The following is a 25,544-nucleotide window of genomic DNA, read 5'->3' on the forward strand; positions in this document are numbered from 1 at the left end:
TTTCTGAGATAGAAGAGTCGTGTAAGACTTTTGGTGTAAAAGTTTTTGACAGTTTTGATAGTTTTTTTTGTTTTTGTTTTGATGATTGTACCTAGTTATTTATATTCTTGCACTTGATCTATGGTTTGGTTGTTTATCTGAGTTTCAGCAAGATGGGATTTATGATTCATAAATAAATACTCCATAATAAGGGTCATTAGATTGAATAGTGAAGGAGACAAAATAAAGGGACATATAAATTTGAGAGCTAAAAAATTGTATTTATTAAGGGATTTAAGAGTGTTCCAGGCAAAGAAATATACCAACTTTTTAAACCTTTGTGAAGCAGGGTATGTGCTAGTACGTATTATAAAATATATATTTCAAGCTAAGCTTTGAAAAAAAATACCGGTTTTTTGAACACATTTGTTTAAAGTAACAATTGGTGATAAAATAATAATAATAATAATAATGACAGATACTCGCCACAAAAAAAAATGAAATGGAAAAACAAAGAAAATATGGGAACCTAGGCTTGGAGATAAAGCGTCTATGGAAGTCAACTAAAATAACAATATACAATTTACAATATATATGTTATCTTATCTTATAAAATACGGACGTTATTAACACTCGTTCGTTTCTAAAATAATAATAATAATGTTTGTCTTGAATCCGAAGATTAATAAGGAATGCAGTATTTCCCGTGGTACACAGCCCCAGCTTGCGACCTACATACGTTCTCACGTGATACGACACAAAAAATAACATTCTCGTATATGACATAAATTGTCGATATTTACTGTTTTAAAACTTATAAGAACATATACATTCTTATAGCATGGGAAAAAATGAACGGGCGTAGCCAAAGAGTAATGCAAGTAAGCCATATATCTATGGTTAAAAACAAAACGATTTGCACACCATCGATTGAAGCAAGAATTTTAGGTTCTGCGCGAATGAGCTCTTTATTGAATTACCGCAAGAAAGTGTGTGTCACTACGGCAGGTGTATAAACAATAGGATAAAAATTAATAATTGAAATAATGTTCTAGATTCTATTTAAATCTATAAATATTTTGTGTTTCCCTCTTTTTAGCTTAAATATAAAAAGTCTGCTATAGATCTAAACTATAAGAAGTGGTTTGTATTCTTTATGTTGACTCTAGACGTGGGTCAGAGAAAATCTAAGATCTAGATCTAGAGTAGATCTATTGTCTATTGTCAATATCATCGCGTCGGAGATCTGATACTGTCAACGTGTGACGGTTTGTTACATTCAGTGAAATTCATTAAAGCCAAACAGGTAAAGATTTTGGCGTTCAAATAAACCTTTTCTAGCAACGAAATTGATGAAATGAATCAAATGACAATTTTTTCATGTACAATACCTTTTGCTTGTATCTGTATATTATAAGATAAGAATTGTCCTTAGTCGAGCTTAAAACTCTTACATCACTAGGCCTAAGGAAGTTTGCCTCTATCTGCCTGTCTGAACAAAGTTTTGTCTGGGAAAGAACCATGCAGATGTAAATTATTACATTTCTAATACCGATTAATCGAATCACAGGCAGTCCGGACTAGAAGTGAGGCCAAAAGCCGAGCACACCGTGTAAACTTCCCCGCGTTCCTTCTCTGTACCTCATCAGCCTTGCAATTGTCTTGACATAAAAACAGCCTTGTGTGTGGATAGTGACCTGTTAGTTATTGTTTTCTTCCATCTCCGCCAGCACAATGGACTCGGTCAGGGGCGGACTGGCTATATGGGCATTCGGGCAAATGCCCGGTGGGCCGGTACCTAAATGGGCCGGTAGGCCACCAAAATGGCCGCATGGATGCCACTATAACACGTACTAAATTGTTAAAAGTTGTATAACATTCTCTTATAAAAGTGACCCTTTGAGTGTCCATTTAAAGAAATCTTTTACAGGCTCTACAGTCTAATACTAATGTAATCTAACACATTTTCCGAAATAATGTAATAGCTTACATCCGTAGACAGTGCTACTGGTAGGCTCCATTCCTTTAGGACCGACACGTTTAGCGATTAAAAAGTAATATATAGCCTACATTTCTTATAAAGCTTTGAAGCATGTGTACAGTTATCGATACCTTATCTATACTCAACAATGATTTTGAGGACAGGTTGACATATAATTGGATGCCCATCATATAATATACAATTTTTGGGGGGCCGGATTGTATAGAAGTGCCAGGGCCGATTTTGACATCCAGTCCTCCCCTGGACTCGGTCCTTAGGCACCCCTATGGGGCTCTTTTGTTTGTTTCACATTGGCCTAATCTGAGGACAATGTTTACAATGTCTACAATGCCTGTGTTGTGAGCACTCTTCTTTATGGCAGTGAAAGCTGGTCAACATTCATGTACCAAAAGCACAGATTGAATAGTCTCCACTCGCGCTGCCTGAGACGCTTAATGTGCATCTCTTGGAGGGACCATGTCTCCAATCAGGAAGTTTTGAGATTGGCCAATATGAACAGTATGTATGCTCTCATGACTCAAGGAAGACTGCGATGGCTTGGACATGTCACCTACATGCCAGATGGTAGAATCCTGAAGGATATCTTATATGCTGAGCTTGTGGAGGGAGTCAGACTCAAGGGCCGCCCAAGACTAACCTATAGAGATGTCTGCAAGCGAGACATGGGAGCCACAGACATCAACGAAAGTATGTGGGAAGAAATAACCAAAGACCTGAGTGAGTGACAGACTGCGTGCTGGGCGATCCTCGCTGAGAGCAAAAGAAACAAAACGGCCTTAATTAAGTGAAAAAAAAAGAAAACTGCTCTGTCAGCTAGCCCTGAATCAGATGCATACATATACATAAAGTGTGGCAAAGTCTTCCGCTCTAAAATTGGCATGATCAGTCACACCTGATCTCAAGACGAAACCAAAACCAGTCACTCATATGGGCGCATCTATTGCCTTCCGAGACTAAAAGGGGCCATATAATCTGAGGACGGCCGTTTATCAAAGGCAGAGATTTTGGTGACATGATAGGTGCCTCCAAAAACGCTGTAAAGACCAGCTAAGGCTGATATAGAAGAGAGCATGTGACTGCAGGAAGCTTCTAAACGAGACAGCTGGAGATTTATTTTAAAAATCGTGCAATACACATTTGTGACTAAAGGGATATCTACCTCCGAAGACAGACCTAAACAGAAAAGAGTACCATAAACCGACCAAAGGCAGACAACGGTTACTTTTGTTTTGGCTGTGACAAAATATGTAGGTCACAGCTAGGACTGCGCAGCGACTTGAAATACTGCCGTCCTCATTAATCTTCGTACTTGAAGACAAGCCTTATTATTGGCCTAATCATCTTCTCTAATGACTGTTTCGAGAGTAGATTTACGGTTTGACTGAGAAGCATTGTAATATACTCCTTTTAGACCTTGCGTTCTATATGGCAGAGAATGTTTCTATTGCCGACAGATAGTGTTCAAAAACCGACTATACTTTCCCCAACTAATGTCAGATACCCACCAGAGTCGGGTACACTCAGTGGCGTTCTAAAAAACTTCAAATATAAATTCAAAGTGTTAAGCGACTTTCGAACCTCAGACTCTACGGTACGGTAGTCAGGCTGGCACCACGCCAGTGGCGTAGCATCCATGGCGCGAAGAGGTTCAATGAACTCGGGGCCCACGACCATTAGGAACCCACTGCCAATGTGCATAGCAGCAATAGCGTAAAGGGTTCATTAGTTTAGGCCAACTGGAGAACTTGGGGCCATGACTTATGGCTAGTTGGGGCCCACATGAGAACCTGGGGCCAAAGCGAAAAAATTAATTGCATTTTTTTTTGTAATACTGATTAAAAAGATTCATCAACATGTAATGAACTGCTTTCATCAGGTTTACTGTCATAATCAAAGTAAATTTAAGAAACGTTCCTTTTTAAGATCTTATGTTTTATCTTATTTATTCTTTGATAAAGTTGTACAAACATTGACTTTAGAACACTATTAAGACTTTTGAAACATGGAGGAGTTCACACGGTGTGCTCGGCTTTTGGCCTCGCTTCTAGTCCGGGCGGCCTAACTAATCAGATGTACAAACAATAAAAAATATTTTTAAAAAATATACCTTACGAAATATTAAAGAAAATTACTTAAAATTCCTTTTAGCTCAAACCTATATTGAACTCGTAAATTTGACGCTTTATAGAGGAACAGCCAGCAGAATACAACTATTAACGAGGCATTGGGAAAAAAAAGGTACGCTACTTGCATTAATATGTTTTTTGGTGAATATACATTCAGATTACTCAAATGTTTTGTCCCACACTGAATTCATGCTATTGGGCTAAAGAGGGCCCAACAAGATAATTTCGAACCTGGGCCAAACGGATACCATAATATGGAACTGCAACACGACCCATATTTATGGTACTATAGGAGTAAGAAAAACTCTCAAACTATCAATACAAATTTTAAGTCTACCAATACAAATGCAAAATTAATTAAAGTCAATAGAGAGAAAGCATTGTAAAGAAAGAGACATCAGTGTAAAGAAAGAGACATCAGTGTAAAGAAAGAGACATCAGTGTAAAGAAAGAGAAAGCATTGTAAAGAAAGAGACATCAGTGTAAAGAAAGAGACATCAGTGTAAAGAAAGAGACAGCAGTGTAAAGAAAGAGACATCAGTGTAAAGAAAGAGACATCAGTGTAAAGAAAGAGACAGCAGTGTAAAGAAAGAGACAGGATTGCAAAGAAAGACACAGCCGCGTAAAGAAAAAAAAAGTGTAAAGAAAGAGACAGCATTGTAAAGAAAGAGACAGCAGTGTAAAGAAAGAGACAGCAGTGTAAAGAAAGAGACAGCAGTGTAAATAAAGATACAGCAGTGTAAAGAAAGAAACATCAGTGTAAAAAGAGAGACATCATTGTAAAGAAAGAGACATCAGTGTAAAGAAAGAAACATTAGTGTAAAGAAAGAGACAGCACCGTAAAAAAAGATACAGCAGTGTAAAGAAAAAAAAAGCAACAGTGTAAAGAAAGTGACTTCATTGTAAAGTAAGAGACAGCAGTGTAAAGAAAGAGACTTCATTGTGATGAAAGAGACGTCATTGTAAAGAAAGAGACTTCCTTGTAAAGAAAGAGACAGTAGTGTAAAGAAAGAAACATCCTTGTAAAGAAAGAGACTTTATTGTAAAGAAAGAGACTTCATTGTAAAGAAAGAGACAGCAGTGTAAAGAAAGAGATTTCAGTGTAAAGAAAGGGACATCAGTGTAAAGAAAGAGACAGCATTGTAAAGAAAAAAAAACAACAAAGTAAAGAAAGTGACTTCATTGTAAAGAAAGAGACAGCAGTGTGAAGAAAGAGACATCATTGTAAAGAAAGAGACAGCAGTGTAAAGAAAGAGACATCAGTGTAAAGAAAGAGACTTCATTGTAAAGAAAGATACAGCAATGTAAAGAAAGAGACTTTATTGTAAAGAAAGAGACATCAGTGTAAAGAAAGAGACATCAGTGTAAAGAAAGAGACATCATTGTAAAGAAAGAGACTTCCTTGTAAAGAAAGAGACTTCATTGTAAAGAAAGATACAGCAATGTAAAGAAAGAGACATCAATGTAAAGAAAGAGACATCAGTGTAAAGAAAGAGACATCAGTGTAAAGAAAAAGACATCAATTTAAAGAAAGAGACGTCCTTGTAAAGAAAGAGACTTCATTGTTAGGAAAGAGACTTCATTGTTAGGAAAGAGACTTCATTGTAAAGAAAGAGACTTTATTGTAAAAAAAGAGACTTCATTGTAAAGAAAGAGACTTCCTTGTAAAAAAAGAGACTTCAGTGTAAAGAAAGAGACTTCAGTGTAAAAAAAGAGACTTCAGTGTAATGAAAGAGACTTCAGTGTAAAGAAAGAGACAGCAGTGTAAAGAAAGCGACTTTATTGTAAAGAAAAAGACATCATTGTAAAGAAAGAGACTTCCTTGTAAAGAAAGTGACTTCAGTGTAAAGAAAGAGACTTCAATGTAAATTAAGAGACTTCATTGTAAAGAAAGAGACTTCAGTGTAAAGAAAGAGACTTCAATGTAAAGAAAGAGACTTCAGTGTAAAGAAAGAGACTTCAGAGTTAAGAAAGAGACTTCATTGTAAAGAAAGAGACTTCATTGTAAAGAAAGAGACATCAGTGTAAAGAAATAGACAGCAGTGTAAAGACAATGACATCAGTGTAAAGAAAGAGACATCAGTGTAAAGAATGAGACATCAATGTAAAGAATGAGACATTAGTGTAAAGAAAGAGTCTTTATTGTAAAGAAAGAGACAGCAGTGTAAAGAAAGAGACTTCATTGTAAAGAAAGAGACAGCAGTGTAAAGAAAGAGACAGCAGTGTAAAGAAAGAGACTTCATTGTAAAGAAAGAGACTTCATTGTAAAGAAAGAGACTTCATTGTATAGAAAGAGACATCAGTGTAAAGAAAGAGACTTCATTGTAAAGAAAGAGACATCAGTGTAAAGAAAGAAACAGCAGTGTAAAGAAAGAGACTTCATTGTAAAGAAAGAGACAGCATTGTAAAGAAAGAGACTTCATTGTAAAGAAAGAGACAGCAGTGTAAAGAAAGAGACTTCATTGTGAAGAAAGAGACATCATTGTAAAGAAAGAGACTTTCTTGTAAAGAAAGAGACTTCATTGTAAAGAAAGAGACAGAAATGTAAAGAAAGAGACATCAATGTAAAGAAAGAGACATCAGTGTAAAGAAAGAGACATCAATGTAAAGAAAGAGACTTCCTTGTAAAGAAATAGACTTCATTGTTAGGAAAGAGACTTCATTGTTACGAAAGAGACTTCATTGTAAAGAAAAAGACTTCCTTGTAAAGAAAGAGACTATATTGTAAAGAAAAAGACATCATTGTAAAGAAAGAGACATCAGTGTAAAGAAAGAGACAGCAGTGTAAAGAAAGAGACTTCCTTGTAAAGAAAGAGACAGCAGTGTAAAGAAAGAGACTTCATTGTAAAGAAAGAGACAGCAGTGTAAAGAAAGAGACTTCATTGTAAAGAAAGAGACAGCAGTGTAAAGAAAGAGACTTCCTTGTAAAGAAAGAGACAGCAGTGTAAAGAAAGAGACTTCATTGTGATGAAAGAGACAGCAGTGTAAAGAAAGAGACAGCAGTGTAAACAATGGGACAGAATTGAAAAAAAAATTATTGTGCGAAGTTCTGGCAAGAGGTTGAAAATTTCTCCGGGCCCTGACTTGAAGGGCGCCTCAAATGAGTTTTTTTAATTTTTTAATAACAAATATTAAATATTACCAAATTATTTTATATCTTGATGTCGAATGTCAACATGCAGGGGCCCCTTAAATAGTGGCCTATCGAATTTTTGTTGTGTATTAATGTTTCAGATTTGCTCTTTATTACCACTTTAAAAAAAAACAAACAACTGATTATGCTTTTAGACGGGTGAATGTGTGTATGCGTGTATAATCTTTTTTTATTTGTATATCTGTCAGCTGAAGGGTAAATCAACTTTGTAAACCGGTATATGAACAGACGAAAATGAAAAAAGGTAATTATTTTAAAGATGAAAGAGACACTTGTACAAGATAGAGAAACATTGATCTTAGCAATAAGTGTTCTGATAACAACAGGCGAATCACAATGAATAATTTCAGCTTTCTTTTCTCTGTCTCTTTAGGTGATAAAAGGAAAAAGAAAGACGGTCAAGACAAGAAGAGAGCTGTAAGACCTATGCATTTTGCATTATGAATTATTGTCTTTCTTTTAGAACACCTTTCTTATTATATTTTGAAATAAAAGCAAAAGAATTTTAGTGAAACGGAAACGCTGTAGAAAACGCTGATTTTATTTACAGCCCAAGCCAGAGAGTCTGATGAGAAGCTATCTGAGGGGCACACTGTTGTTCGTTTACAGGGCATTCGGAACTTATTTGGCCACCCGGCCAACTGATCTGAATATAAAAATAGGCGAGTACTACCTGAGCCGCTTTGCCCTAGGCAATGTAAGTCTATACTACATTCATTATAATACAATCATTATAATAAGCAGAATTTACACTATGTCCATTATCTTTTTTTTTTTTTTTAATGAATAAAGGGTTAGGCAATACCTTCAATTCTCTACTTAAATATGAGCAACACCGGCTCATGTTGTGGTCTCTTTTTGATAAATATTTCCATGGATCCTCCAATATCTAAGCATATTATTTAACAATCTTTTATTCGCGGCTCAAACCAAGAATGCCACCATATTAATTTTTATAATGCCCTTTTTATGTTGTTGTTTTATTAAACAGCCACACTTTCTTTATAAAATAAATATGTTGGCTTATTATCATGTTCAACAAAAAAAAACTTGTCCTGGTAGAGTCTACATTCAGAGCCCCATTTCATAAACACACAAATGTTAAAGTTCATGCTACCAATCCATCAGAGAAAAAGTGAGGGCCCAAAAGGTAGGTAAAGATACATTTTTTCAACCTTTTTTTTTTTTTTGTTTGGAAGGTAGATTTCTACACATAGTGCCGACGTTTCGGGGGGCCGGATGGAACCACGTTGCGGGCCGGATCGGGCCCGCAGGCAGTAGCCTGGGCATCACTGATTTAGAACATTTTATCAACATTGTTATACAACATGTATAGGAAATATTTTAGGAAGCATCTCAAACACAATATGTGCCTATGGGCTGATTACAGTTACGTGACTCGTACGATAGGCCTATGTTAACCCTCCAAGTTGTACATATTTAAAAGCCTGTGACAAGGGCTATGACTATTAGTGTAAATTGCAGGGCCCGTGCCAGTGGAGGGGCCCAAATAGTGCAATCGGCCTAAGGCCGACTCTGTGTCTTTGTAATTTAGCACATTTTATTACTTCTGCCATGTTATGTCTAATTTAAAAAAATGGACTGTATTAATATTATAAGCTGTTTTAACATAAACATGATCTAGACATATAATTGTAAAATAATATTGCTTCATTATATACTGTTTGTAAGTGAAAACTTTTTTACTCTTAAATATAGTCAGACTTCATCGACGGCGAGACCTTACATGGTGGTCAAGGAAAGCTTAGGACCAGTTACCTCAGACACATTTTTTTAGGTAATTTCAATTTTCGTTCATGTCTAACTTGGTTGTGGTTAATTTAATAGTGAAATTAACTAAATATTCATATCTTTAACATGCTAACTGTTCTTGCTCCACGGATCCATTGATTCGTTTTCAAATTAATCACAATTTACTGCTTCAACACTCAAAAGTTATCCCTTAAGCGAATTATTGAATCCGTGTTAGCCTGATCTCACTTTTCTCGTTTTCTGACAAAACCATCCTATTGCATATGTGTAAAATATATTTCAGAGAGAGATAAATGGATCGTACTAATATATGATATATATATATATGATATAAAGAGAGAGAGAGGGGGGGATAGAGAGAAAAAGAAAGAAAGAAAAGATGTAGTTATATTAGACTTACTTAAACATAGATCCTCCCCCGCCATTTTGAGCATTGGGAGGCAAGCTGTCTCTACAAAGATCTATCACTCGCAATATCTGAAGCCTCCTCCCACCTGATGTCCACTGTTCTGAGGTCCTCCATGAAAGTGTAGCGCCAAATTATACGAGGACGTCCCTGTTTGCGCTTTCCTCCTATTGACCTCCATGTCATTGTGACTCTTGGTATGAGTTATTCATTTTGTCGGAGAACATGTCCAGCAAACCTCATGAGACACTTTCTCACAACCTCACTAAGTGGTCATCTCCCAGTACGGTATAGGATTTCTTTGTTTGAAACACGGTCTCTATAACCAACTCCTAAAATACGTCTTAGCCGTCTTTCCTGGGCCACATTTAGTCTTTTCTTAATTTTGGTTCAGGGACTTCCATGCCTTTCATGCATATGTTGCTGTTGGTATGACAATTGTATCAATTCAACACCGTTATAGATATATACTATATACTATTTTAAATTGTTTTTGTTACAGACGAGGATCTTGAGACATTTTTTAAGTTACTTAGGAAATTAGGGCTAGTGGCCACCAGCTCAACTGTAAAGGAAAAATCTTCCATACCTATGCCTGGTAATTATATTAGTCAGATGAAGCTTTCGATAACTGTAACACTCTAAAATCTATATGCTCAGCCAAATGAGCTTATCGTAAATTTAAATCAAAATCGTCGTTCGCATTGTTTTTGTTTTGTTTTATAGAAGAGAAGGGTTTAACAGATAAAACAACAACCTGGTAGGTGGTTTGAAACTCCAAACCCCCTTGGCTGTGCTGGGGCAAGTGATGGTTTAGTATTAAAATCTCACATAAAATAAACAAAATCTAAGCACAAAAATCAGTCACTAAATTCGGGGGGGGGGAGATTTCATTTCAAGGGACATTAATACAGTAAATGTAAAAGTGTAGCAAGGGAGGTAACAGGTATATTTTTAACAGTACAATAAAAACATTATTGCTCGATGTATAATGCAAGCGTTGTCAAATGGGAATAACAACGCTACTTAATTATTTAAAGTGTCAATTGCTACACAGCATGTGAGAAATATAGTTTCAAGCAGAAGCGGCCCTAGAGAGTGGCCAGTTGTGCCTTTTCGCATCTATACACCAATTGTCATGCAAACTACCAACATAGCATTTTTTGCTTTCAAATACCGTTCAGTTTCGGTAAAGACAGCATCCCATGACTTTACAATTCTACGACTAGTAGGCAATCACACGAATTAATCTGTTTAAAAAAAAATAAACAAAATGTCAATACTCAGAATGTTCGAAATGTTCCGTTATGGAGCGTGAAACACTCTTGTAAAAGTGTAGACAGATATAGGCAGGTTAGGGTTAAAAGCGGCTAGTTTAAAGTAAATAGTTAATTAGTTCTATTGTATCATCATTAATATTATAGTATAAAGTATAATGTGTATATGTTTATTATTTTAAATTCGAGTTCAAAATTATATATATATTGTCATATATTGTATGTTTAATTCAGTCTGACTATTAAATGTAACCGGTTCATGAATATATATATGTGATGACAAATATAAAGATTAAATGGATAATCATAATGCATTTCACGTACTGATTTATTGAAAAATAAAGTGAAATACAAACACAGTTAATGGTAAATGACATATCTACTATTAAGTAATATCCAATAGAACAATATCCCGTGGACCGAATAATATTTCAACAAAATTACAAGTCTAATTATCTTGGTAAGAAATAATGTCTATGAATTGAATTCAATTTAAATCTTTTTAAATTGAATCAAATTAGGGACACCTTCGATTCATAGCTTCGGTGTAATAAAACGGTCCTACTTATAAATAACAAAAACAATGTTTAAAGATATACCTTTTATAATTATAGCGCAGCTTTGGCTGCTTGGTCGTGCGTTTTTCGCGCTGGACTATCGTTTGGTCTTATCGAAGGTCCAGGGTTCAAACCCTGCCTTCTCCCATTCCCAACCGCCCTGCGGGAGTTTCGAAGAAAATTATCTTCAACTCAGAAGAAACAAACTGAAACATGGAAAAGAAAGAAAATTATCTTTAACTCAGAAGAAACAACTGAAACATGGAAAAGGAAGAAAATTATCTTTAACTCAGAAGAAACAACTGAAACATGGAAAAGGAAGAAAATTATCTTCAACTCAGATGAAACAAACTGAAACATGGAAAAGGAAGAAAATCATCTTTAACTCAGAAGAAATAAACTGAAACATGGAAAAGGAAGAAAATCATCTTCAACTCAGATGAAACAACTGAAACATGGAAAAGGAAGAAAATTATTTTCAACTCAGAAGAAACAACTGAAACATGGAAAAGGAAGAAAATCATCTTCAACTCAGATGAAACAACTGAAACATGGAAAAGGAAGAAAATCATCTTCAACTCAGATGAAACAACTGAAACATGGAAAAGGAAGAAAATTATCTTCAACTCAGAAGAAACAACTGAAACATGGAAAAGGAAGAAAATCATCTTCAACTCAGAAGAAACAACTGAAACATGGAAAAGGAAGAAAATCATCTTCAACTCAGATGAAACAAACTGAAACATGGAAAAGAAAAAAAATTATCTTTAACTCAGAAGAAACAACTGAAACATGGAAAAGGAAGAAAATTATCTTCAACTCAGATGAAACAAACTGAAACATGGAAAAGGAAGAAAATCATCTTTAACTCAGAAGAAACAACTGAAACATGGAAAAGGAAGAAAATCATCTTCAACTCAGATGAAACAACTGAAACATGGAAAAGGAAGAAAATTATCTTCAACTCAGAAGAAATAAACTGAAACATGGAAAAGGAAGAAAATTATTTTCAACTCAGAAGAAACAACTGAAACATGGAAAAGGAAGAAAATCATCTTCAACTCAGATGAAACAACTGAAACATGGAAAAGGAAGAAAATTATCTTTAACTCAGAAGAAACAACTGAAACATGGAAAAGGAAGAAAATTATCTTCAACTCAGATAAAACAAACTGAAACATGGAAAAGGAAGAAAATCATCTTTAACTCAGAAGAAACAACTGAAACATGGAAAAGGAAGAAAATCATCTTCAACTCAGATGAAACAACTGAAACATGGAAAAGGAAGAAAATTATCTTCAACTCAGAAGAAATAAACTGAAACATGGAAAAGGAAGAAAATCATCTTCAACTCAGATGAAACAACTGAAACATGGAAAAGGAAGAAAATTATTTTCAACTCAGAAGAAACAACTGAAACATGGAAAAGGAAGAAAATCATCTTCAACTCAGATGAAACAACTGAAACATGGAAAAGGAAGAAAATCATCTTCAACTCAGATGAAACAACTGAAACATGGAAAAGGAAGAAAATTATCTTCAACTCAGAAGAAACAAACTGAAACATGGAAAAGGAAGAAAATCATCTTTAACTCAGAAGAAACAACTGAAACATGGAAAAGGAAGAAAATCATCTTCAACTCAGATGAAACAAACTGAAACATGGAAAAGAAAGAAAATTATCTTTAACTCAGAAGAAACAACTGAAACATGGAAAAGGAAGAAAATTATCTTCAACTCAGATGAAACAAACTGAAACATGGAAAAGGAAGAAAATCATCTTTAACTCAGAAGAAACAACTGAAACATGGAAAAGAAAGAAAATCATCTTCAACTCAGATGAAACAACTGAAACATGGAAAAGGAAGAAAATTATCTTCAACTCAGAAGAAATAAACTGAAACATGGAAAAGGAAGAAAATTATTTTCAACTCAGAAGAAACAACTGAAACATGGAAAAGGAAGAAAATCATCTTCAACTCAGATGAAACAACTGAAACATGGAAAAGGAAGAAAATCATCTTCAACTCAGATGAAACAACTAAAACATGGAAAAGGAAGAAAATCATCTTTAACTCAGAAGAAACAACTGAAACATGGAAAAGAAAGAAAATCATCTTCAACTCAGATGAAACAACTGAAACATGGAAAAGGAAGAAAATTATCTTCAACTCAGAAGAAATAAACTGAAACATGGAAAAGGAAGAAAATTATTTTCAACTCAGAAGAAACAACTGAAACATGGAAAAGGAAGAAAATCATCTTCAACTCAGATGAAACAACTGAAACATGGAAAAGGAAGAAAATCATCTTCAACTCAGATGAAACAACTAAAACATGGAAAAGGAAGAAAATTATCTTCAACTCAGAAGAAATAAACTGAAACATGGAAAAGGAAGAAAATTATTTTCAACTCAGAAGAAACAACTGAAACATGGAAAAGGAAGAAAATCATCTTCAACTCAGATGAAACAAACTGAAACATGGAAAAGGAAGAAAATTATCTTCAACTCAGATGAAACAACTGAAACATGGAAAAGGAAGAAAATTATCTTCAACTCAGAAGAAACAAACTGAAACATGGAAAAGGAAGAAAATCATCTTTAACTCAGAAGAAACAACTGAAACATTGAAAAGGAAGAAAATCATCTTCAACTCAGATGAAACAAACTGAAACATAGAAAAGAAAGATAATTATCTTTAACTCAGAAGAAACAAACTGAAACATGGAAAAGGAAGAAAATTATCTTTAACTCAGAAGAAACAACTGAAACATGGAAAAGGAAGAAAATTATCTTCAACTCAGAAGAAACAAACTGAAACATGGAAAAGGAAGAAAATTATCTTCAACTCAGAAGAAACAAACTGAAACATGGAAAAGGAAGAAAATTATATTTAACTCAGAAGAAACAAACTGAAACATGGAAAAGTAAGAAACATGGAAAAGGAAGAAAATTATCTTTAACTCAGAAGAAACAAACTGAAACATGGAAAAGTAAGAAACATGGAAAAGGAAGAAAATTATATTTAACTCAGAAGAAACAACTGAAACATGGAAAAGTAAGAAACATGGAAAAGGAAGAAAATTATCTTTAACTCAGAAGAAACAACTGAAACATGGTAAACACTTTACAAACAAACAGTTTTACTTTTATTGTTATAGCATGCTCAGAACGCTATGGCCCAATCTCAGTTGACGACCTGGAGGAGGGGGGGGGGTTAGATGGTATCTGGGAGAAGGTTTTCCGAGCTGCCTGTAGGTGTCAAACCTCGAGCCCCCTTCATAGGTAGCAAAGTGTCCCGATGTGCCAAAAACTCAAACTCAAACCCATATCTAACATCTAAAGCTTTATTACACGGAATGACAACAATAACTAGTGAAGGTAGAGACACAGAAAAAAACAGTCAGCACACGATCTCACAAGAGTTCACAAATATAAACGAAAACTAAAGATGATATTAATGTTATTAGAGCATGGAATGGGTTGCCTGTGCCAGCCAGGAATACCGATGACTTGGCAGAATTTAGATCATTGGTTAACATGCATGATTAGATGCATGACGCGTAGGACGTATTCATCTTCTTTTAAACACAACGTCAGTATTACAGAAGATAAGAATATAGGAGGGCATGGTAAAAAAAAAAAGTTGAAATAGATCTAGAGCTACTTTCAATACAGATAAATTAAAACATGAAGCAAATTTGTTTACTTTTTTTTTAGGCTTAAAACAAGCAAGCTTAGCTTTAGTCTCTTTACAGCATTGGTTTTACGTCATATTTGTAAGGCTATTTGGAAACAAAGTTTTTACATTTAGGAAGATCTAAATTTATATAAAGATTCATGAATTTAACAAAAGATTCGATTCAAACTTCGACTTACTTTTTACAGAAACCAAGAATGATCATGCCAGATTCTTGAAAACCCCACCTAAGAATAAGGAGTACGAAGTCATACAATATAACTTGGGAAAAGAAGCGCGGACGTTAAGCTACTGTGAAGCTGACGGGAATTGTATGTTTCGAGCCCTAGCGACGTTGGTACATGCCGATGAATCAAAGCACCCCTACCTCAGAAGGAGCATTGTGCATTTCATTCACAACTACAAAGACTATTTTCATCCTTACGTAGAGGAAGGGGATGTTGAGGTAAGTGATACTAAGCATAGTTGATTATAATAAAAGCTTCATAGACATTTTATTGGAAGTATAAAAACAATTCAAATTTTAAAAAGTTAAACAAAAACTATAATTGAAATAGAGTAGTTTAACTAAACACTTATCATAAATTTAAATCGACCAAATTTAATAATTATTTCTAAAAATACATTTTTTTTAACTACTGTAGAAATATTTCTCCACAATACAATCAATACAATACGGAACATAACTTTAGCACTGTAAAAGTAAAATCATGATTACAAAGACACTTAGTGTGGAAACACAAACTCAAAACACCAACACAAACTCCACTGCGTCAGTGGATTAAAGATTTTCTGATAGGGAGAGAACAAACTGTAATAATAAATGGTTCTAAATCAACACCGATAACAGTAAACTCAGGTGTACCTCAAGGAACAGTCTTGGGCCCGCTACTATTTTTAATTTACACAAATGATTTACCAAATTGCATTAGTTCAGGAACAAAAGTCAGATTATTTGCAGACGATGTGCATAATATATAGAACAACACAAAATATAGAAATTTTACAAAAAGATTTAGATGTATTAGAAAAATGGGAATTAAATTGGAGCATGTCTTTCCACCTAGAAAAATGTCAGTTGTTAAGAGTACTGGGTAACAAAAAAAACTAAAACAAATTAATTCCACTTATCTTATACATGGCAAACCAGTAACACAGACTAAAAACGCAAAATACCTGAGTGTTATAATAAATGAAAAACTGTCATGGAATCCCAATATTGATGAAACTACAAAAAAATCAAACAAAGCATTAGGATTTATTAAAAGAAACTTCTATAAATCAAATAAGAACATAAAACTAAAATGTTATTTAACCTTGGTTAGGCCAATAATAGAATATGCATCCTCCGTTTGGGACCCCTCAACTCAAGAAAACATTAAGAAACTGGAACAGACACAAAATAGAGCAGAGAGATACATAACTAACGAATATTCACATATGATTAGAGTAACACCTTTAGTTAAATCACTAAATTTAGAAAGCCTTCAGATTAGCAATTATGCACAAAACACTATAATATTCAAATACAAAATTTAATAAAATAATCAGAAAGACACAAAGATAAAGGCGTACGTCTCGTCCCATATGCTAGGACAAATTTGTACAAATGCTCCTTCTTCCCTAGTGCTATTAGAGCATGGAATGGGTTGCCTGAGCTAGCCAGGAAAACCAGTGACTTGGCAGAGTTTAATTCATAGGTTAATATGAAAGACTAAATGCATGACGCTTAGGACGTAATCATCTTTTTTGAAGAAACGTCTGTATTATACACGATAAGAACATTGTAGGTCTAATAAGATGGCTGCCTGGACGTGCAATATGCACGCCGGACCAACGTTCGGACTTCGCGTTGGTACAGGGTTCAAACCCTGCCCGCTCCCATCGCCCGTCGCACAGCAGGGGATTGGACTAGGAAGTAGATTCTCTTCAACTTTGACCCTAACCCTAACCCTAACATCCGAAAAATGTCAAATATTAACGAACAAAATAATCTTACAACGCTAAATGAATCTTTCATATACTTAGACAATCGAAACAAAATCATGTCTTGAATACTCCTTGCAAAATAGGCAGATTCGATAGGTATCCATAGGGGGTCGCCTCTGAGATTGTGTGGTAACACAAACTCTCTTTTTGTAATCATGTTGATAATCAATTTGTTGATATTAGAAAAAAATATAAATTGAAATGCTTGCAAAATTTTCTATTGAACATTATATTTGAAACCTTGAAATAAAAAAAAAAAATAAAAAAAATTCTAGCTTAATTAAATTTAACAGAAATTCAAACTTCGGCCTTGTTTTTTTTGTTGTTTTTTTACTTTAACTAAAACTATTAATTGTCCGTGTTTTTTTTTTCTTTTGCTACAGAAACATTTAGAAAATATGAAGAAAGATGGCTACTGGGGTTCAGAAGCTGAACTGTACGCATTAGCAACAATTTTAAAAGCAAACATCTATGTCTACACGCCTAATGCAAGCACTTACAGGTGGATTCTGCTGGAACCGTTATTTGAATGTGATACTTTAGTAACTGGTTTTGAACAAACTCAAGTCTGCAAATACTTAACAGTGTGCTTCACCAACGGAAATCATTACGACTCAGTATTGCCTGTCAAGGACTGTAATTGTTGTTTAGCTCCTCCCAGACTGGAAGGCAAAGAAGCATCCTCAACTTTGAGTGAGTACAATTATGTTATTAAAGTAGTAGCTGATTTTCTTGCTATTTATGTTATTACAGGCATACTTTGAATTGTGGAACACAAAGTAAATATATAATATATATATATATATATATATATATATATATATATATATATATATATATATATATATATATATATTTATTTATTTATTTATTTATTTATTTATAAAAAACGGCTGACAGACTGACGAACAGACGAACAAACATACAGAACACACAAAAGGAAAAGTGTCTATTCCCTTTTTGTGGAGTCGCTAAATATTGCTTTTCTTTACGTGGTCTTTTAATTTACATATTCACAGGTAAAGGTCAAAACGTGATGGACGCATTACCCCAATGTAGTTGTAACTTAAAGGCCTTGGACAGTAGAGAGGAACCATTTAGCTGCCAATTTAAATCCACTTTTAAAAATGAGGCAGAAGACTTGCCGTGTAAGTGTGAAAAATCTAATTAGATTCATGTTTTGATATACATGTTTTGCGTCTTTTTAGTTTCTGTGTCAAAATAAGTATAGTACCTGTGAAAAAAATAATTATAGTTCTTGCATTGCTTGGTCATGTCCTTTAAATAAAGGATTAACGTACCACATCTCGAAAGTTATCTTCTATGGACAACTTTTGATGGGTTCAAGAAACAACTTGGTGGTGGCCAACTGCAATATGTGGTATAATCAAAACGATTCTCAAAGCAACGAAAATCAATTTTTGACTAATGAAAACACAGAGCCCAGGAACGCAACTGGTGGAGAAAGACCAAGACAACACCAAATACTTATGGACAATGGAAATGCAGCCTAAGAAAAGCTAGCAAAACGAAATTCGGCTGGTTTCTCTGCTACCAAGGAAAATGCCACCTTTACCTGCGTTGCACATGGATGAAACAGTCACCTCTACAACAAACGAACACTTGACACCTCCCCCCCCCCCTCCCTCCCCCCCCCCCCAGGGAACGTAACCAAGGTAGTTTATTCAGCCATCTTGACTCGAACTGTAGCCTGTCTGCAAGGACGTAACTCTTCATATGATGACATAAATGTAAACGAGAATAGCCTAAATAAAAGTTGTATGAAGGAACATTGCATGATCCTAGCAATAATTATGCCTCTAGGTTTCTTGTTATTTATATTCTTTATATTATTAAACTCTTCCACCCGACCATTATGTTGGAACTTGCAGCGTTCTCCTAGACCTTCAGTTGGGTTAGGGGAGAGATATACAAAGTGATAGAGAAATAACATGTTTTTAATTCTAGCGTGGTGAGAGGGTGAATGATTGAAGGTTGTGATATTATTTTTTAAAATACAATGTGTATTGGCAAGCTTAAAAAAGGCTCTGAGTAACAGAACCCCCCTCCCCCCCCCCCACCCAGTTAGCGCTTCAAAGAACAACTCAGGCAAAGTTTCGCCCTTACTGGTATAAAGGAAAGCAGCTGGCAGCAGATGGCCTCCGCTTAAATAACAGACGGAGAGCTATCACAAAGTGTGCGGTACACTCATTTTAGACAGAGACGATGGAAAGAAAACTTAAATAGACCTCAGTCGGAGAACCAGGGCCGGTCTTAGGGCACTGCAACCCATACGGCCGCAGTGGGCCCCGCACTTTCATAGGCCCCGCGATAACACTAGTAAAACACTTATTTCCATATTTCCATATTATTTTATCCACAGCTTCCAAACGATCAAGTGAAGGGTGTTCTGTAGCTCCACCGGTAATTAGCATTTTAAAAATATAATTAGGTCCTATCTACTACATTAGCAAATAATGCTTTTGCGTAGTGTATGTATGTCAGCAAGTCAGGGGGAGATCAGCAAGTCAGGGGGAGATCAGCAAGTCTGGAGCAGTAGAAAAGAATATATAACACGTGTAATACTCTTCTTACCCACAGCGGGGGCTCTTGCGCATGCCTTAAGATCATGCAATCATTGAATAGTTAAGTGCAACAAAGTCGTTTTTTTTTTTTTTTTTCATAAAGCATTTTGTTTTAAATATAGTATTTTGTTCGATTATTTCAATGATGTGTGTGTGTGTGTGTGTGTTTAATTAATTTTGAAGAATTAGATTGCCAGCAATAATATATGATTGTCATAAAAATGCTAATCAAAACGTTTTTATAAAGATTCCAGTGCATTCACTTCGTGTAGAGGACCAAGCCAAGAGGAGCTTCAGTGATGTGCTGTTTGATGACATCAAGAGCTTTAAGCGAACAATATACAACAAAGACTGTCAGGAAAATGAATTAGTAATTGCAAGATTTTATTTACATCTTTTCAGTAATAATTTAACAGTGAATAGATTCTCTATACTGTGTTAGTTGGTAACTATTTGTTATAATAATGTATTAATAATATATTTATTCTTATGATTATTTTTTATTTTATTTTTTTTTTTCAGAAGAAAGAAATCAACCAATGGAAAGACCGTTCGGATTGGTTTGAAGCACAACTTGACAACGAGCAGCAGAAGGCGAAAGACAAGAAAGATCGTCTTCATAAGGTAAAGGCAAAGTTTGCAAATTTATCTCTCTTTCTCTCTCCCTCTCTCTTCCCCTCTCTCTCTCTTTCTCTCTCTCTCTCTTTCTCTTCCTCTCTCTCTCTCTCTTTTCTCCCTCTCCCTCTTTCTTTCTCTTTTTCTCCCTCTCTCTCTCTCTTTCTCTCTCTTGGCTAAGGATTTGTTAATTAACATTAACATTTTCTTAACAGTTTCACTAATGATTAGTCCTTCTTCATTTATCCATTTAATAGGTTGAACCATTACTGAAGGCTAATAAGTCTAAAATAATGAACAGTTAAAAAATAAATATAAAACACTGTGTATATATCATATGCCTTCGATTCCGAAGATGATGATAGAGTGAAATGTTTGACTTAACTACGGAAACCCGGTTGTGACCTGCATATTTTCCCGCATTTCATGCAGACTAATCCGTTGTCCGCTGGCGGTCTATCTAAGCTTTCTTTCCGTTTTTTGCGCCTGTCTTTAATAATGGCTTTTCTTTGAGTCTCAAATGTTTGTCCCGCAGCTTTTGTGAAAGCTCTTCAACGGTCCCTTTCCTCTACGCTAGTGAGGGCGAAATGGCGTCTGAGTTGACCTTTCTAGCGTTTACGGGGGTTGGGGGTGGGTGAGCCGTCTTCTTTAAAGCTCGCAAATAAGATTCGGCCGTCTGCCATGCGGAATAAGTGTCCGACCAGCGCAACGTAAACCCTAGGAACAAATCCGGTCACAATAAACAATAAAAAGCATAGGAACAAATCAAAGGCGTTGCCATCCAATTGTGCTTATGGTTGCCTCAGATTGAGAGTAAGGTGGAACAGATCTCTCCACCTAGTAACAAAAAGTCAATGTTTATAAAGCAGTGTTTCTCATTACACTCTGCTGTAGCTCTGAGACTTGAGTTCTGTATCGAAGGCTCCTTGAACGCCTCCATCAAAGAAGCCTTCGCTTCATGGTGTACATAAGCTGGCAAGACTACACTACTAATAACTATGTTCCGCTGGAGGCCGTGGTGTGGACAGTATACAAGCACTAATTACCGCATATATATATTAAAACGCACTAAAAAGTAGAAATAAAAAAAGTAGCTGCTGTGAATTTCAAACGAAATTATACTAAATACAGAAGCTTGGTGGCAGAGTGGTAGAGCGCTTGTTTCCAAACCGGAGGGTCCCATGTTTGAATCCTAATGATCACTTGGATTTTTACTTTCGGGATCATTAAGGGCACCTGTGTGCCCACACAGCTCTAATGGGTACCTGGCATTAGTTGTGGAAAAGTAAAAGTGGTTGGTGATTGTGCTGGCCACATGACACCCTCGTAAATTAACCGCGGGTCACAGAAACCGATGATCTTTACATCGTCTGCGTCATGGATCATTGGAGTCTGAAAGGGGAGTTCACATATGAACGTAATTGTGATTTTTTTTGTTTGTCTTTTTCTAAGTAGACATCTCTTTGAATACAGCTTTTTTATTTCAACGCTTTTCGTTTCAGACATATGTTTCTATGTCATGTTGCTCATGTACACACCATCTTGACAGTATTGAGAGAAGACCTTACTTGTTAGATTGCGGACATGTTGCGTGTGGTGTTTGCTCAGAAAAGTCCGTCCAGGAAGCACTTCTATGTAGAACATGTGGACAAATCTGCCATGCCCAATCGGAGAAAGTCTTCGAAATTCTTTTAAACACCATAATGTGGATAGAGAAAGAACTTTTAGATTAGTTACCAACTTAGAAGCATTTATTGTAAACTAAATAAAAATTCATCAGGTTTCGTTAGTCTAGATTTAAATTTAGAATTTTAGTTGCCTTTAAAACTACTTTTGGAGTACTAGATTAAGACTCTCAATCTAGTTGAGACATTCCTACAGATAGAAAAGAAATTAAGAAAATAGAAAAACACACAGAATAAACTAGTAATGAAAGAAAATATTCAATAATTAAAAGTCAATTAACAATAACAGTATAAATATTGAAACAAAAATTAAATAAATAAATAAGTCTAGTATCCCTCATGAATAATTTATTTACTAAGACCAAAAGTATCCATATAACATAAATGTGATTTTTTAAATCTAGATTTGGCAGCATGGTAGAGTGGTGTTAATGTTTAAGCCGAACTTCTGGCAAGCAGCAGATAGTTTGTCAATCAGGGAGTGTAGCTGATTAACAGAGCGGATGTCCTGGCATCCTGCTCTTTGTAGCACTTCCTCTTTGGTTATCTTATCTTGCCACCTTATTTTAAGGGGAGGTATCCCTAGAGAAAATCGAGTTTTAGGTCTAGGATATCGATTTTTAACTAATAACATAGTTAAGTAGATCAATCATTTTTCATTACATTACAATCATTTTTATTGCTTAAATCTGTGTCTAAAACATGTTTTTTTAATGTTTTTGTAAGGGTTATAAGACAAAATCTTAATAAAATTTATACTTTAAACTCATTTTTCTCAAAATGTTAGTTTTTGCACATGTCATTGTGCCTTATTAGGAATTTCTCCTAAACTACTTGATAGATTTTGATGAAATTTAAAACACTTCTTAAGGACATCATTAACTTTACTGGTACAATGTTGTTTTTTCAATATTTTATTCACTTTTTTTTTTTAAATATTTTTAATTAATATTTATCCTGTTTTTTAGGTCTAAAAAAATACTAAAAATTCAAAAATTTGTAAAAAATTTAACATACTTAAATTTTTAATTCTGACGTTGTACCAATTTAGAGGATCCTTTTTCCTTATCTTTTAATTCAATTTCATGTATTTCTGATCAATAGTTTTTACAAAATTCAGAGTTTTAATTTGTATACAAAAACAATATGGCCGCCGTTACCATGGCAACCATCATTCAAAAACTTTCTTTTTTAGCATTATTTATTTTAGAATATCATTATATGTTACCATAACAAATTTCAAAGGCCTAGCTTTAGAAATAACAAAAATAAGATTTTCAGGGATACCTCCCCTTAAAGATCCGACTCAGGCATCGGAGGTGGAAGACATTCAGCTTTCTTTCCTGCCATGAGTAGGTTGACCATGTTTCACTTCCGTACAGCAAGATGCTCAACACACAGGTCCGGTAGACTAGGGCTTTAGTACTGCTAGTTTGCAATATGTTGTCCCAGACTCTTTTCTGCAACCGTGTCATGGTGGCCATTGCCTTGGCTATCCTGTTGTTTATGTCTTTATCCAGTAGAGTGTTGTTGGATATGATGGAGCCAAGGCAACAAAAGTGATCAACCATTTCTAGTGGTTGGCCATTAATGCTTACTTGAGGTGCAGTGTTTGTGTGTTTGGACAAGTATCTTAGTCTTGCTTTGACTGATGTTTAAGCCGAACTTCTGGCAAGCAGCAATAGTTTGTCAACCAGTTTTGCAGTAGGAAAAAACTTTAATAAGTACATTTTAAAGTGTACATTCTAGATCCCAATCTAGTAGATATTAAGATTTTTTAAAATTTGTTTATCTATTGGATCTAGAATTCTAGACTATCTATAGTTGCATTAACTTTAGTTTAAATCTAATTAGATCTAAAAATAGATCAGTGGATCAGTAGTTTGAATAAAATAATTAGTAGATCTATTAGATTACAAACTAATGTGAATTAAGATGTAGACCTAGATGTTCTATTTTAAATTGAGATATAATGAGCTACCGGTAGTTTAGATCTAGACCAGAGTCTAATTATAATACTGAAATGTAACCGTTCTAAGCTACACATATATTACAGAAATTGCGTCCTACACATTCTCAATTTAGTCGTGCATGTTAATCAATGACTTAAACCCATTATTCATTAGAAAAAGGATGGACAGGCCTACAAGATCTGCACTCATGGTATCAGCTGCCAAAACAGAGCAAACTGTGACAACGTTTTTTTTTTCTATACCCATATTTCCTTTTGGCTCGCTCCTCCACTTCTTGAAGTTGTACTGGCTCTGGCTCCTAGCCATCAGCAATGATTGCCAGAGACAGACGGGTACCAAACCTCTTATATTTCAGAATAGATAGAAGAGTGCCATCTTTGAAATTTCATCTTAATTGACACACTTTAAATATATTGTAACATGTATCGTTTTCTATGCCTTTAATCATTATATCTTCATATAAATATATATTTTTTATTTCTTTACATTAACATAAACCTATAAATTAAATAGGGGGAAAAAATGGATTCAATTTTTTTTTTTTTTGTTGAATACTGTTGTTTTTGTTTGTTTTTGTTTGTATTGTAAGTTTTTGATGGCCCACACGTTGTAAACCCTATGATGGCCCACACACTGTTTACTCTACCATGGCCATCACACTGGTTACCCTATGATGGCCCGCACACTGTTTACCCTATGAAGGCCCACATTCTGGTTACCCTATAAAGGCGCACACACTGGTAACCCTATGATGGCTCACACACTGTTAACCCTATGATGCTCAAACACTGTTTAACCTATGATGGCCCGCACACTGTTTACCCTATGAAGGCCCACATTCTGGTTACCCTATAATGGCCCACACACTGTTAACCCTATGATGGTCAAACACTGTTTAACCTATGATGGCCCGCACACTGTTTACCCTATGAAGGCCCACATTCTGGTGACCCTATAATGGCCCACACACTGGTAACCCTATGATGGCCCACACAATGTTTACCCTATAATAGTCAAACACTGTTTACCCTATGATGGCCCACTCACTGATAACCTATGATGGCCCATACACTGTTTTTCCTATGATGGACCACTCACTATTTCCTCTATGATGGCCCACACACTCTTTACCCTATGTTGGCCTACACACTGTTTACCCTATGATGGCTTACACACTCTTTACCCTATGTTGGCCTACACACTGTTTACCCTATGTTGGCCTACACACTGTTTACCCTTGATGGCTCACACACTGTTTACCCTATGATGACTCACAAACTGTTATCCCTCTGAAGGCCCACACACTGTTTACCCTATGATGGCCCACACTGTTTACCTTATGATGGCTCACACTGTTTTCCTTATGATGGCTCACACACTCTTTATCCTATGATGGCTCACTCACTATTTACCCTATGATGGCTCACACACTCTTTACTCTATGATTGCTCACCCCTCACACACTCTTTACTCTATGATGGCCTATACACTGTTAACCCGATGATGGCCCACTCACTGTTTACCCCATGATGGCCCACACACTCTTTACTCTATGATTGCCCATACACTGTTTACCGGATGATGGCCCACTCATTGTTTACCCCATGATGGCCCACACTGTTTACCTTATGATGGCTCACACACTCTTTCTCCTGTGATGGCTCACAAACTGTTATCCCTCTGAAGGCCCACACACTGTTTACCCTATGATGACCCACACA

General features: G+C 35.3%; 1 protein-coding gene across 1 annotated transcript; it reads left to right on the forward strand.

Annotated features, from left to right (window-relative positions):
• The first annotated feature begins 980 nt into the window (after positions 1 to 980).
• On the forward strand, positions 981 to 21,996 carry LOC129923724 (uncharacterized). The gene is made up of 14 exons (XM_056016187.1): positions 981 to 1,285; positions 4,130 to 4,219; positions 7,450 to 7,505; positions 7,635 to 7,678; positions 7,812 to 7,958; positions 8,981 to 9,059; positions 9,943 to 10,038; positions 15,165 to 15,421; positions 17,349 to 17,658; positions 17,985 to 18,113; positions 19,349 to 19,389; positions 19,798 to 19,920; positions 20,073 to 20,174; positions 21,668 to 21,996. Exons 3-14 carry the CDS (start codon positions 7,496 to 7,498, stop codon positions 21,896 to 21,898), a joined length of 1,569 nt encoding a protein of 522 aa, XP_055872162.1. The 5' UTR covers positions 981 to 1,285; positions 4,130 to 4,219; positions 7,450 to 7,495; the 3' UTR covers positions 21,899 to 21,996.
• The last annotated feature ends 3,548 nt before the right edge of the window (positions 21,997 to 25,544 follow it).

Source organism: Biomphalaria glabrata, chromosome 17 (genome assembly GCF_947242115.1).
Source record: "Biomphalaria glabrata chromosome 17, xgBioGlab47.1, whole genome shotgun sequence".
NCBI classification, from domain to species: Eukaryota; Metazoa; Mollusca; class Gastropoda; family Planorbidae; genus Biomphalaria; species Biomphalaria glabrata.